Source organism: Indicator indicator, chromosome 24 (assembly GCF_027791375.1).
Source record: "Indicator indicator isolate 239-I01 chromosome 24, UM_Iind_1.1, whole genome shotgun sequence".
In the NCBI taxonomy this organism is placed as follows: domain Eukaryota; kingdom Metazoa; phylum Chordata; class Aves; order Piciformes; family Indicatoridae; genus Indicator; species Indicator indicator.
In genome coordinates this window covers 710,108-724,909 of record NC_072033.1, presented here as the reverse complement: position 1 = coordinate 724,909, position 14,802 = coordinate 710,108, and the positions used below count along the sequence as shown (strand labels likewise).

Genomic DNA, 14,802 nt, shown 5'->3' with positions numbered 1-14,802 from the left:
GGCCTTGAACACCTCCAGGCAGGAGGCAGCCACAGCCTCCCTGGACAACCCGTGCCACTGTCTCCCCACCCTCACTGGAAAGAATTTCTTCCTCCTCTCCACTCTCAATCTCCCCTCTCCCAGCTCAAAGCCATTCTCCCTCAGCCTGGCACTCCCAGCCCTTGTCCAAAGTCCCTCCCCAGCTCTCCTGGAGCCCTTCAGGTACTGGAAGGCTGCTCTGAGGTCTCCCTGAAGCCTTCTGTTCTCCAGGCTGAACAGCCCTAACTCCCTCAGCCTGTCCCCACAGGGCAGGTGCTGCAGCCCTTTGATCATCCTCATGGCCCTCTCACATCACTTACACTACCTTGATTATCACCAGATTTGGCGCAGTTGCTGACAGAAAAATTCTCAATTCTCACCCTTGCACCAAGTTTTATTACTTGACTGGAAGCTGCTTTCTCTTCTCCTTGGGCCAGTCTTGTTCAGCAGAAGACCCTGAACCCCATCAGTACCTGGCTCAGGGACAAGGGGGTCCTGTCTTGAGCAAGAATTAGATACTTCTGCTAAACCCTCAGAATCTCTCAGCCTTCAGAGCCAGCACCAATGTCCCTCCTCCTGTCTCCACATGACTGAAGTGGGCAGGATGCCTCCCACCACCCACAGGAGCAGCAGGACACAGGTTTCTTTTGATGTGGCTTTGGAGCAGGAGGGTTCTTTTTGGCTGTCCTGAGATGGTGCTGTCAGGATGCTGCTGGCTTGTCCAACCCACAGGGCTGCACTCTGGGTGCATCGGCACTCCCCAGCCATACACCCAAGCACCTCTGATGAGTGCTGCCAGCACAGCTGCTTCATGCCCTGCCTAGGGCCACCACTGCCTTAGGAAGCTCCTGACACACTCCAGAAGCAAGCCATGAGCCACATACCAAAACACCTTTAACTGAGGGCTGGTTTCATGGACAGCTCAGGAACTTCTCCATAAGGAATAACAGATTGAGAGAAGAAATAGTGCAGGGGAAGTAAGGAGCCCCAGTGCACAGACACAGCAGGGACAGGGAAAGCTTTACTGTCTCATCCTTTACTAGGAGGCAACAAATTAAAAACTCAAAGTGGCTCCTCAGCCACCATGGGAGAAAGCCAGGGAATTTCCTGCTGGACCCTGGTGCTAACTTGCAAGCACAGTTGATCCTGCAGACTAGGGAACAGGTCCTAACCTGCTAAGAACTTCATCCCAGTTCTTGCCTTTCTGCCCAGTATCCCACAGCCAGCACTGCAGTTCACAGCTGCTGCTCCTCAAAGCCAGTCCCTTCTCCACCCCTGGGGCAGAGGCATGCAGGGCCGGGGGGGCAGGCAGCACCTCATCATGCAGCAGGGCAGGCTGAATGTGGCTGTGGCAGATCCAAGGATTCAGCAGAAGGACTTTAGCATGGCAGAGGTTAAGGCACACAGGATCATCTGCAAGTGCCCTCAGCCTCTCCTCTGCCATCTTGTCCATGGACTAAAGGTAGAAGCTAAGTTGCTCTGCTGGGCAGCCAAGGCTTGGGGATGGAAACTCCTGCAGGCTGCCTTGCCACTCGAGGATGAAGCCTTGGGAGTCCTCATGAGCTGCAGCTCACAGGTGCTGCAAGAGCTGCCAGTGCTTGGAAGCAGCCTTCAGGAGGGTCTGCCTGCAGTCACCCACCACAAAGCCCTTGGTGCAGCAGGATCCGCCTTGCCCACACTGGCCTCCATCCCCCAAGCTGCACAAGGCTGGCTGGGCATGCTGCAGCACTGAGCACCAACCAGAGCAATGCTGGTGAGCCTCACAAAGACCAGGAGGGGTAAACAAACCAAGACACCATGGTGGAAGTCATGGAACTACATAACAGAGGACAGAGCAGAGTTTCCGTAAATCACAGGCTCAGAGGATGTTAGGGGTCAGAAGGGACCTCTGGAGATCCTTGAGTCCAGCCCCCTGCCAGAGCAGGACCTCAGAATCCAGCACAGGTCACACAGGAACACATCCAGACAGGGCTGCAAAGGCCCCACAGAAGGAGACTCCACAACCTCTCTGGGCAGCCTGCTCCAGGGCTCTGGCACCCTCACAGTGCAGAAGTTCCTCCTCATGTTGAGCTGGAACCTCCTGTGCTGCAGTTTCCATCCACTGCTCCTGGTCCTATCCCAGGGTGCAGCTGAGCAGAGCCTGTCCCTGTCCCTTCCTTCCTGACCCCCAGCCCTCAGCTATTGATAGACATTGATCAGATCCCTCTCAGTCTTCTCCTCTCCAGACTAAACAGCCCCAGGGCTCTCAGCCTCTCTTCCCCAGACAGTGCTCCAGGCCCTTCAGCATCCTTATAGCCCTCTCTTGGACTCTCTCCAGCAGATCCCTGTCCCTCCTGAACTGGGGAGTCTAGACCGGGATGCAATATTCCAGGTGGGGCCTCACCAGGGCAGAGTAGAGGGGGAAGGATAACCTCCCTTGACCTGCTGGCCACACTCTTCTGAATGCACCCCAGGACCCCATTGGCCTTCTTGGCCCCCAGGGCACATTTCTGTCCCATGTAGAACTTGCTGCCCACCAGCACTCCAGGTCCCTCTCCTTGGGGCTGCTCTCCAGCAGACCCCCTCCCAACCTGTCCTGCTGCAGTTCATTCTTCCTGTCCAGGTGCAGGACTCTGCACTCATCCTTGTTGAACCTCATTAGGTTCCTCTCTGCCCAGCTCTCAGTCTGTCCAAGTCTCTGAACGACCTCACAGGCTTCAGGTGTCTCAGGCAAGCCTCCCAGTTTGGTGTCATCAGCAAACTTGCTGAGCAGAACCTGTCTGCCTGTCTGTCTCTCCCCTCATCAATGTCACTGACAAAGATTTTGAACAGGACCAGACCCAGCACTGATCCCTGGGAGACTCCACTGGTCACAGCTCTTCCAGCACTGAGCCAAACCTTGAGAAATGGGAAAACATCACAAGTCTCAGCTCACCTGCTGTGGTGGTAGGCCATGACACATGGCCCCGTACAAATCCAGACAGGCCTCAAGATGTCTAGACAGGTCCTTTCTCTCCCCTCCTTCCTGCCACAACAGCAGGGCAAGGCAGGAAAAGGAACAAAGGGGACAGGCCCTTGCCTGTCTGGTAAACAAGATGTTGATATGGGGTCAGAGCACATAAGCTTCCCCAGATATGAGGTCCTGGCCTCTGCCTTTGATGGTCATAGCCTGGCAGAGGCTTTTCCATTGGGTGGCTACATGTTAGCTTGAGTGCCCCATTGGACCAAGTGACCTCTGGCATGTTGTATGTATGCAAGTGGCTGGGGAGCCTGGGGGCTCCTGCTCAAATCGGCTTTTGCTCAGATCCACCTTGCTCACATGTGCCGTGCCGAAGCCTTGCTCACATCTGCTGCAGCCTCTCCTCACTTCAAGCCTTGTCGTCTCCAGTGTCCTGCCTTGCTTCCAGTGCCTGCTCCAGAGCCCTGGGATAAAGCCTGAGCCTGGAACTGGTACAAAACCAACAGTTTCTGGAGCCTGTCAGCAGAGAGAGCGAGCCAGGGACCATCTCCAAATTCCCACTCTAATCCTCCTGAGTAAATCCTGGCCTGCTCAGATCTTCCTAAGGGTTATTGGTTGGCCTTTGGTTCATAAGTGGGTGAAGCTATTTGTGTCATAGCTTTTTCCAGTCTCTGAACTCTCTAAATTGTGTCAAAATTGCCATTAAGCATCCTGGAAGAATCCAGGACCCGATAGAAGCTGTAAATAATTCTATCAGTTTTGTACATGGTTTTGGGGCGGGGTTTTGGGAAAATAACAATATATTTTATAATTCCCACCTGGTTAATTTAACTCAAAACTAATACACCTGCCTCACTCTGTAACCACCCTGGAGTTCCTCTGCATGTTCTCAAGCAGCTTGCTGTGTACTGATCCCATGAGAACCTTAGCAAAGCTCCAATCCTAGCAACCAGAAACTTTCAGCAATCAACTAAGCTGTTCACAGATTGTTTTCTTCTGTCACATTTGCAAGCAGGGCAGCAATGTCTCAAGCAAATCAAATCAGAGCTGTCACAGCCCTTCAAATCCTGCCCCGGGAGTAGCTTCACTCTGCCCCACGTGGACATACAGAACTTCTCTACCTGCTGCAGCATCATCCAGAGCTGACTTACAGCCCCACTTGGGACAGGGGCAACAAACCCAGGGCAAATCTCCTCCTGAGAGCACCGCCTGCAGAACATAAGAATTTGGTCCTTCCCCTCTCTCTCAGCATAGAAGTAATGCAAACTAGAAGGTTTTGCTCTCCCAGCAAGAGATTAGAGCACAGAGATTGCATGGTCCAGGTCTGCCCCATCACCAGTGCACAAAAGTAGCACTTGGGAGCCTAGCCACAGGCAGGGCCCTACTGTACCAGCAGCATTGTTACCAGGCACTCGTGTCCTTTAAAGAAAAGGATACTGAGAGCTCATACCAGTCAGCTTAGTGTAGGCTTCCATGTCCTCCATTGCTGTAGAAATCTGGTACAGCTTTCCTCCAGAGCCTTCTATTTTGAAATATTTATCTGCTTTCTGAAAGGCCTCTGTAATCCTAGGTTGAGACAGAGGAAGTCTTAGGAACAGCATCATTGGGAAACATCAAGAGTCAGAAAAGAAAAACAGCAGCATGTGATAAATAGCAACCAAGAGGTGAACCTGCAGCAGACAGCAGCCCCTGGCCACCCTGCAGTCAGTCCATCTCCATCATCTCATTGCACACTTCAGAGCCTCTCCAGCTACTGAACACAGATTCAGCTCAAACCTGAACCTTCCTTCACAGAAGGAGCAAGCCCAGTTTGTTCTGCTGCACTCTTCTATGTCACTTAGATGGCTGCAGAGCCCTGCCCAGCACTCCCACAGCCACTCAGCAGCAAGGAGGCTGCCTCACAGATGACAATGTCCTCATTGCTCCTGGAGTTAACTGGGAGAACACAAAGTGCTGCAAAGGTGAGGCACTGTGAACAGGTGGGAAAAGCTCTTGTTCTAAGTATCAAGCCCCTCCAGAGTCCCCTGCACCATGCTGTCATTTCCAGTTCACAGGCACATTTGGACAGGCTGCTACAATTATGGTCAGACAAGAACTACAGTCTCTGACTGGTTCACTCCTCACAGAGAGCTCCTGTTGAACTTTAGTTTTTTCAGCCTGAGTCTGAGAGGATCATTAAACAAAGCAAAGTCAGGCCTCAGCTGGGCTACAGTGGGCTGTCAGTAACCTTGCTCAATTAGCCAGCCACTTGATCTTAGTGGTCTCTAACTTGTAGATTAAAGATCTGACTGCAGCTGTCAGCAGTTAAAACAGCACAAGCAGAGCCTGGTCCTATGCTTCTTCATTTTCCTCTCACTGAGTTTCACCTGGAAGGATGTTGTTGCTGGTGTCCTCTCTCTTTTTTTTGATGATCACAGCCTCTATGAGACTCTAAGCACTGAGCCTTGCCACAGGAGTTAGCTTACACAGCCCAGTGGCTATGAATCCCTGTCACACCCTATTATGAACATTCCAGCCACACAGCCAGCTTCAATAACTTCAAACTAAATGGCAAGAAAGAGGAGGAAAGCAGAATACTTGCATGATCTCGATGATATTGCCAGTCTTGTGCTGGTAGGCTCGCCGGTGCAGCCAGTACCGTGTGTGGAACATGTCATACAGGTTGGCAGCCTCCTGAAGCAACAAAACCCAACCACCTTTTACTGCTGCCACTGCCTTAGCTGCAAAGCCAAAACCATCAAGGAAGCCAATGAGATGTCCCTTGCATTTGCAGCCAACAGCAGAATGGTTATTTTTCACAGTTCAGACACAGGCTGCTGTGGGAGAGCAGATGGTGACCCCAGGCAGCCTGGGCACAGAAGAGGATCTCTAGCTCCATGTGCAGCCCCTTGCTAAATCACAGAACATAGAATGGCTTGGGTTGGAAGGAACCTTCAAGATCATCCCCTGCCATGGGCAGGGACACCTCCCACCAGCACAGCTTGCTCAAGGCCTCATCCAGCCTGGCCTTCAACACCTCCAGGGAGGAGGCATCCACAGCCTTCCTGGGCAGCCTGTTCCAGTGTCAGTGTCTCCCCACCCTCACCGGAAAGAATTTCTTTCTCCTCTCCACTCTCAATCTCCCCTCTCCCAGCTCAAAGCCATTGTCCCTCATCCTGACACTCCCAGCCCTTCTCACAAGTCCCTCCCCAGCTCTCCTGGAGCCCTTTAGGGACTGGAAGGCTGCTCTGAGGTCTCCCTGGAGCCTCCTCTTTTCCAGGCTAAACAGCCCCAACTCTCTCAGCCTGTCCCCACAGGAGAGGTTCTCCAGCCTCTGATCATCTTGGTGGCCTCCTCTGGACCCTCTCCAACAGTTCCAGGTCCTTCTTGTGTTGGGGACCCAGAACTGGAGGCAGTGCTGCAGGTGGGGGCTCATCAGAGCAGCCACATTCACCTCTTGCTCAGAAACCTGGAGGATGCACAGCTGAGCGTTTGGCAGAGTCTCCCTGGAAGGACCTGCCTCGGGCCCTTTCCAGCAGAGGCTTGCTCTGTCCCTCTCTTCCTGAAGCTCCTGAGAGCAGCTTTCAGGGCAGTACCAGACCCTTTTGTCCTGGGCTAGGAAAGCTTCCTGCAGGCAGTCCAGCATGTCCTGCAGACCCAGGGCAGCTGCCTGAGGCAGGCTGTGCCATGTCGCCTGTTCTGGGCATGCTGCTGAGTGCTGCTCACCTTGTCCCGGGCACAGATGTGCTTCTGGCTGCCTGCCTCACACACCTGCACGAACTTCAGCAGCCGCTTGTAATCGAAGTTGTTCTGGATCCCCAGGTGGTGGCAGTCCCTGGAAGCACGGCACAGAGAGGCTGTTGTCACCCACGGGAGATGGCACTTGCACAGCCAGCAGCATGGCTGCAGCATTGCTCAGTGCAACCCCCCCAGCAGACCTGTACCTTGCAAAGTAATCCCATTTGTCGACGTCGATGCCGTTCGTTTTGTTGGCCACTATCTCATACAGGAAGCTCTTCTCCTTCTGCCGACCACGGTAGGGCCACTGACAACAGGGGGAGGAAAAAAACTGATCACAAACAAGAAGAAGCTGAAGAGCACAAACAGCATCAGAACAATGCTCTAAGGACAGCAGAGATACACTTTGGTTTTGTCTACGACAAACATCCAAGATGGAGGTAGGAAGGAACATGAAGTCTTCAGGCTGACCGGTAGGTAAACTCCAGCAAAGTGGTTTAGATGCAATCTAAGCCCTGTGAGGTGAGCTGGAAACTGGCTCAGAGTTCAGAATGCTGTAATCAGCAGCACAGAGTCCAGCTGGAGGCCAGTGGCCCATGGTGTTTCCCGGGGAGCAGTGCTGGGTCCACTCTTGTTCAATATCCTCATCAACGACCTGGATGAGGGGACAGAGTGGACCCTCAGCAAGATTGCTGATGATAGGGAACTGGGAGGGGTGGCTGAGACCCCTCAGGCTGTGCTGCCATCCAACAAGAGCTGGACAGACTGCAGAGGTGGGCAGAGGGGAACCTCATGAAGTCCAGTGAGGACAAGGGCAGAGTCCTGCATCTGGGGAGGAACAACAGCAGGCACCAGCACAGGCCAGGGCTTGTCCTGCTGGAAAACAGCTCCATGGATGCAGACCTTGGAGTGCTGGCAGACAGCAAGTTCTGCATGGGACAGCAATGTGCCCTGGTGGCCAAGAGAGCCAATGGGATCCTGGGGTGCATCAAGAGAAGTGTGGCCAGCAGGGCTGGGGAGGTTCTGCTGCCCCTCTGCTCTGCCCTGCTGAGACCACAGCTGCAATCCTGTGTCCAGATCTGGGCTCTCCAGTTCCAGAGGGACAGGGATCTGCTGGAGAGAGTCCAGTGGGGAGTTATAAGGATGATTAGGGGACTTGAACATCTCTGCTGTGAAGAGAGACTGAGAGCCCTGGGGCTGTTTAGTCTGGAGAGGAGAAGGCTGAGAGGGATCTGATCAATGTCTGCAAATACCTGAGGGGTGGGGGTGAGGATGAAGGTGCCAGGCTCTTTGCAGTGGTGTTCAGTGACAGGACAAGGAACAATGGGCACAAGATGGAACCCAGGAGATTCCACCTCAACATGAATAGAAACTTCTTTGGTGAGGGTGCTGGAGCCCTGGGGCAGGCTGCCCAGGGAGGTTGTGGAGTCTCCTCTGGGGACTTCCAAACCCCATCTGGATGCGTTTCTGTGTGACCTGCCCTGGGTGACCCTGCTCTGACAGGTGGCTTGGACTAGATGACCTCTGGAGGTCTCTTCCAACCCCTATAATTGTATCAGTTGTGTTCTTCTCATAGCTGCATGTTATGGTGTTTATAGGTGAAGATAAGATGAGAAGACTCTTATTGTGAAAGGCAAAAGCATTTATTGCCTAAGCAACTAAGCAAGGCACTAAGCACAAGCAAAAGCAAAGCAAGAGCATAAGCCTAAGTCTACTGCTCTGTTACATAGTCAACTTATCCACTTTTCTAACACAGAGCTGCCACATCCCCACTGGCTATCCTTTCACTGACATGGGTCCAAGCAAAGCATACAGTAGATTAATACTGACAAACAAGCTTCCCAACATAGCCACTCAACTTCTGCCTAGTCTTTCTCTTCAATTACAAGGTGTTTACATTCTTTCCAACTCAAAGACAAAACATAGCCTTCTAAAAAGTTGTTCAAAGGTTTGCTATCTTCCTACAAACCCCTACCATTCTATGATTGTATGAAAGAGCTTCCAGAGCTGTTGGGCATTAGAAACTAGGTTTTAGACAGCTAACTCTCCAGAGTATCAGGAAGAACAAAATTCTTTCATTTTCCATTTGCCTAAAGCAAAAGCCTGCAGCTCCAAAATGCCAAAAACCCCATCCACAAAAGCACAGCAACAAAGAGGAAGGAAGGCCGCAATCAGTGAGTTCTCAGAGGACTGTTCAAACCCACAAACATGGCACTGGCTTGCAGTTTGCTGCAGTCAGCTCTCCAACTTTAGGGAACAGAATTTACAAACAATTCCTTGGATGTTTTAAAGAAAACTGCTTTGAACCCCCATCTCCTTTAACTCCTAACCCACAAGGGACAACTCAGCCACCAGGCAAACAGGAAATCAGTGCCAAAACACTAATGATTGTATGTGAACATGATTTTCTTGAAAATGTAATGTTCTAAGCTAAGAACTAAACCACAAAATGCCATGAAGGGGGCTAGAAGCTCTGAGGAGGGGAATTGTTGTTTACAAACAGCTGACGGGCTTTCATCTGGGCTGCATGACCAAAGCATTCAACCCAGTATGAACAGGCACACAAAGGTGTGCAAGCAGCAGGAGAGCACACCCTGTGCTGGTCACACAGAGCTCTGCTGCTGGGACAATGCCCAGGCTACTGCTTCTGTTCACACACAGGACCTGCAGTGCGACGGCATCACAGCACAGATGCCTTGCAAGCAAAGGAGCGTGCACAACCACCAGTGCAGAAACTACAGCCAGTAGAAGATCCTGCAGCCTAACACCAGGAGGGTGGCAAGAAGGTTGCCAGGTATCATGCATGACATCCCTGTTCCTGTTATCCTGCTGGGAAACAGGCACATAATCCAAACAGGAAACCTTGAGCAAGAACCTGATGCAAGATCAAAGGGAGAGGCAGGCAGCAAAATCTGTCTGCAAATGAGTGAGTGTGAGTGGGTAAAAATCTACTTAGAATGACAGAACTGTCTGGGTTGGCAAAGCCCTCTGAGATCATCCAGTCCAACATCAACCCAACACCACCATGGCCACTAAACCATGGCCCCAAGTGCCATGGCTCCACCCTTCTTGAACATCTCCAGGGATGGGGACTCTACCACCTCCCTGGGCAGCCTTTGTCAATCACTGACCACTCTTGCAGCAAACAATTTTTTCCTTATCTCCAACCTAAACCTCCTCTGGTGCAGTTTCCAGCCATTTCCTCTCCTTCTATCACTAGGGGTAGACTAGGGAGAAGAGACCAACCCCCCACCTCACTGCAACCTCCTCTCAGGGAGCTGTAGAGAGCAATGAGGTCTCCCCTCAGCCTCCTCTTATCCACACTAAATACCCCCAGGACCCTCAGCTGCTCCTCCCCAGCCCTGTTCTTCAGACCCTTCCCCAGCTTTGCTGCCCTTCTCTGATATGCTCCAGCCCCTCAAGGTCCTTCTTGGGATGAGAGACTCCAAACCGGAGCCACTATAACTTGCAGCCTGCAAACACCTCCTTCCCCTGAGCTCATGGAATCAGAGAATTGTTGTGGTTGAAGCATCGAGTCTCTGACTGATGTTTATTTTGCCAAGCTGCTGATGCTGTCAGAGTGCTGCGGCACACATGGCAGAACCACAGCCCACTGCAGTAGCAGATGATGGCTAAGTGCTAATGTTTGTGGGTGATTTGTTTGGGACACACTAATTGTGACTGGGACCAGACTGTCATCACAGATCTCCCATTGAGGACTTAACTCTGGTAGCAATTGAATGGCTGTCCTTGAAGACAGGACAGGAGCTGTGAAGTGAGAACTCTATTCTTTCATAGAGTTGCAAGGATTAATAGTCACAACCTCTTGAGACAACACATTCCTTCAAGTCCTGTCCCTGCCTCTGTTTCTTCCTGCAATAATTTCAAGAATTTTGCTCCTGTCAGCAAAGCTGAGGCAACTCTGGCACTTGGGCCATGCTCTGCATTGCTCTTTGCCTCATCCCTGTCAGTTCTCAGTTTTGCTATCCAGCATTATAAGGTACTCTCAACTATCTTCATGTGTTCTTTATACAGCCACACGCAAACATCATCTCCCACCACCATTGCCTCCAGGCCTCCAGGAAGAGGCTGTTATCCTACTCTGGCCATTTTAGTTACCATTAAAAACTCAGTTCTCCCAACCTAAGTTCCAGTCAGTTAGGTTCACTAAATACAAACAACATTGCCACACTTCCTTATGATCTGAAGACTCTGAGGTAAGAACCTCTCAGAAAGCTGTAAGCACCCAGCACAGAGAAGACAGCACCTCCTGCCAGTGCTGGAAGAGATCAACACTACACTTCCCCAGCACCTCTTGTGCCAGCGTTCTCAGCATCTCATGGGGCCAGTAACAAATAACAGCATGCAGCAGAAGCTCCTGCCATAAACCTGAAGATATGTTGTAGGCTAGAGACTAGCTGTCCTACCAGAGAGAGAAACTCCTCCAGAAGGGGCCAGGCAGTCCTGCACCAGAGTTGAGACCTCCAGTGCCCAGAGTGTCCAGCCCAGTGAGTGGACACAGAAAATGGTGCAGTTCTAACCATAAATCCTGCATCCTATAAAGCTGGCTGAAAAGTCACTCTCTTCCCTTTCTTCCCTCTCTTCTGCTGTAGGAGGCATCTCTCTTATCTCCTGGTATTTTCACTGCACAGCTATGGCCTAGACATGGGGGGTGTAGGGAAGCCCTGATGGGCCTCAGGAGAGAGAAATGAGGAGAGGCAGTTAGGGCCTGGCCAACCTGAACCAGCCTAGCAATGGTGGGGAAGAAAGAGCCCTGGGGCTTATGGTAAACCCCAGGTGGGGGAAGAAAGAGCCCTGGGGCTTATGGTAAACCCCAGGTGGGGGAAGAAAGAGCCTTGGGGCTTATGGTAAACCCCAGGTGGGGGAAGAAAGAGCCTTGGGGCTTATGGTAAACTCCAGGTGGGGGAAGAAAGAGCCTTGGGGTTTTGGTCTGAATGGCTGGCCAGGTGTATAGGGCTTAATGATCATGTGTGTTAAGCCTAGACTGTGGATTTCTTTGTGTTTGATGTGCTTTGCTATGCTCACCACTATGGAACTGTATTCATGAAGAGCCTTCCCATGTGCACTTTCCATCACTGTCCAACCCAGCTGTGTGAGCACTATTCTGTTGCCCCTTCTGGAGCAGCAGAGCAACCTGCCTGCTCATTAAACCAGGACACTAGGTAAGCAGACCTCCCAGCCAGTTGTGTCTCTTTCTCCCTCCTCTGCTCCCTTTGGTTTGTGGGGGAGTGCAGCCTGGCAGGCAAGCTCTTCTCTTCTTGCTGCAGAGCTGGCCCTAGTGTGCCAGCGGGGGTGGGGGGCAGCGAGGTTTGGGGGGAAGCACTGAGGCCTGTAGTCCTGTCTTGGTCAGGGGGAGCAGTTTGGCCTAATCTGGGCCCACTGAGGCCTAGTGCTGGGGGCAGGTCTTGATCTGGTTGTGGCCTAGTGTGGGGTTTAGCCAGGGGGGGGCTAAGCCAAGGCCAATTGAGAGTACATAAATATACACCCTGTGGCCTTTCTACCTTTTGTAGTTGATTCACCTTTGCAAACAGTATTTCTGTTTAACCACCAGTTCTGTGCAAGTGTTTTCATTTACTCCTTTGGAGTAAATTCCTTCTATCCTCAGTCCAGAGCTGTTTTCAGCTCAAACCACAAGATATTGCTAAGGATAGCCACAGGAGCAGAACAGTGTCTCACCAATTTCCCAGCAGCAATTTCATCTATGGGCCCTCCTATCTGCTCCTTGATGAAGTTCAGATCTTCTTCCAGGACAAGCCCATAGGACTTCATGACTTCTTCCAGCTTGTTGGAAGCAATCAGGTGCTCAAACATTTCAACAGAAGCCATTTCATGCTGTGAACAAAACACCCAAGTGTCACATTACAAAGTTTAAGTCTTTCCTGTGGGGTCCTGTTAAGGGTTTAAGAAACTGGGATGTCTTAAACCACAGAGTACAGACCTCCAGAGGCTAGACAGGTCCAGGGGTAGACCAGAAAGTGGAATCTTTTGTTATTTCATTCCCAGAATACCTGCATCTCCCCTTTATAAGGGAACAGCACAGACATCCAGCCCCCTTCTCCTCTCCTTGCTTCCCTCCCAGTGCAGGCTCCCTTACCTCTGGCAATGCTGGGGAGTGGGGCCTTGAGCAGCCTGTAGCTGGCAAGCTGAATTTTCAGCTGCATCACTTGGGTTTGGTATGGGGGCAGGGGGGTAGAAAGGCATGGGGCAGTAAGGGGCATTTGAGGCCTGGGGTTTGAGCCTGGTTTGGAGGGAGGTTGTGGAAAGCTTTGGCCTAAGGAGGTTTTTGGAGAGCTGTGGCCAAGGTGGACCATGGATTTTGTGCATTTTATCTGCTTTTGTACTGTTGTATGTGGTTATGAACAGTACTTCCCTTTAAACTTCAAATCCTTTCCAATGTGCTGTGGAGCATTTTCCTTGCTCCTTTGGGAAGGGATGCAGAGCATCTGTCTCGCTCCTTAAAACCAAGGCAGGTCCCAACTTTCTCTTAACCCAGCAGCACTGCCTGGCAGGGCACCAGGGCTCAGTGGTGTGCAAATGCAGCTCCTGGGTGATTTTCTGTCCATTCTGTATGGAACCAAAGAGGAAATCACCAGGTCCAGAGTCCAGAAAGAGGCTCTGCAACAGACAGCTGTTGATTTTGTGTTTTAGCAAACAGCAGGACAGCTACCCTGCTAAAAGACAAAACAACCAATTCTGCTGGACAAAAGTTCACCAAGTCCACTCAGCTGACTCTGCTGAGAGATTACAAGCAGAAAGAGGCCTGGAAGGGCTGAGCTGTGTTTCATTTACAGCAAACAGCCCCTGAAACCTTGGCAGTTTCTCCAAGTCTGAATTTTACAAACTGCATTAAACATCCTGCCCTTGACCTCTAGCTGTAAGCTGGAACTTTGCTGCTGTAAAATACATTCTGCAGGAAGCTCCCAACACGCTTGGTCAGCAAAAATGCTGGCACAAAGCCACCAGCATGGCCTTGGCAAATCCTGCCTGTGCAGGGTCACACCACAGGCACTGACAAACACAGGACATCTCAGTTCTCCTGTGTCACCCAGTGTGTCAGCTCCAGGGAGAGGACAAGCACATATAAGGACATCTCTTCTAAGTACATAGGAGTTCAAGAGCAGTTGCACTAGCAGGGCAGAGGTGCTGGTGACAAACATCTGCCTTCTCCTACTTCTCCCCATGCCTCTTTCTGCTCTGCTGCATCTGCTCAGGGTCATGCTGAGGGGGCTGACATTCCCCAGACAGTCAGAGAACGAGAAGGAAATCATCACAAGATTATAAGACAATGTTCTGGGGTTTAATGATGCCACTAAAATGTTGCAATAAGCAAAGGCCAGATGATGACTGTTCTCACAAGCACTGCCAGACTTCAGAGCTGAGTCATTTCTCCTGTAAAAGTTTGGGTTTCTGTTTTGCTTTGCTAGTGAAAAGCCTACCTTCCACTTCAGGTCTGGACGAGTAAGTGGAATAAATCTTCCATCAAACATGTGTGAAAATGGCCCGTGACCTTAAAAATAGAGATGACACAGGTTTAATCTAAGGCATGGCTGTCAGTGGAAATATTTTAAGCAAGCTGAGGATCTGGATTTTCTTCAGTCTGTCTTGATCTTGACATGTTGCAACAAGTCCAAAGGAGTCCACAAAGGCCAAAAAGGCCTCTGCTATGAAGATAGGCTAAAGGAACTCGGATTGTTCAGCCTGGAGAAGAGAAGACTCCAGGGGGACCTTAAAGCTGCCTTCCAGTACCTTAAGGGATCCTACAGGAAGGCTGCACAGTGACTGTTTACAAGAGGGCCCACCAATAGCACAAGGGGAAATAGATTTAAATTGAAGGAGATCAGGTTTAGATTGGATCTTAGGAAGAAATTCTTCAGTAGGAGGGTGGCAAGACTCTGGAATGGATTGTCCAGAGAGATTGTGGATGCACCCTCCCTGGAGATGTTCAAGGCCAAGTTGGATGGGGCCTTGAGTAATCTGGGCTAGTTGAGAGGCATCTCTGCCCATAGCAGGGGATTGCATTAGATCATCTCTGAGGTCTCCTCCAGCCTAGGCCATTCTGTGATGCTATGGTGATGTCCTGAAGAGTCAAAACCCCAAACGTGCCCTGG

The 14,802-nt window shown here is 51.2% G+C and overlaps 1 protein-coding gene across 1 annotated transcript in view; it reads right to left on the bottom strand.

Moving 5' to 3' along the window:
* SAMHD1 (SAM and HD domain containing deoxynucleoside triphosphate triphosphohydrolase 1) overlaps positions 1–14,802 on the bottom strand; it is a 46,969-nt gene that overhangs the window by 10,669 nt on the left and 21,498 nt on the right. Inside the window, exons 6-11 of the mRNA XM_054391789.1 lie at positions 14,131–14,201; positions 12,371–12,526; positions 6,880–6,980; positions 6,662–6,770; positions 5,538–5,629; positions 4,407–4,522 (exon numbers count right to left, since the gene is read on the bottom strand). Coding sequence (XP_054247764.1) covers positions 4,407–4,522; positions 5,538–5,629; positions 6,662–6,770; positions 6,880–6,980; positions 12,371–12,526; positions 14,131–14,201 — 645 coding nt within the window. The remainder of the gene's footprint in view (positions 1–4,406; positions 4,523–5,537; positions 5,630–6,661; positions 6,771–6,879; positions 6,981–12,370; positions 12,527–14,130; positions 14,202–14,802) is intronic.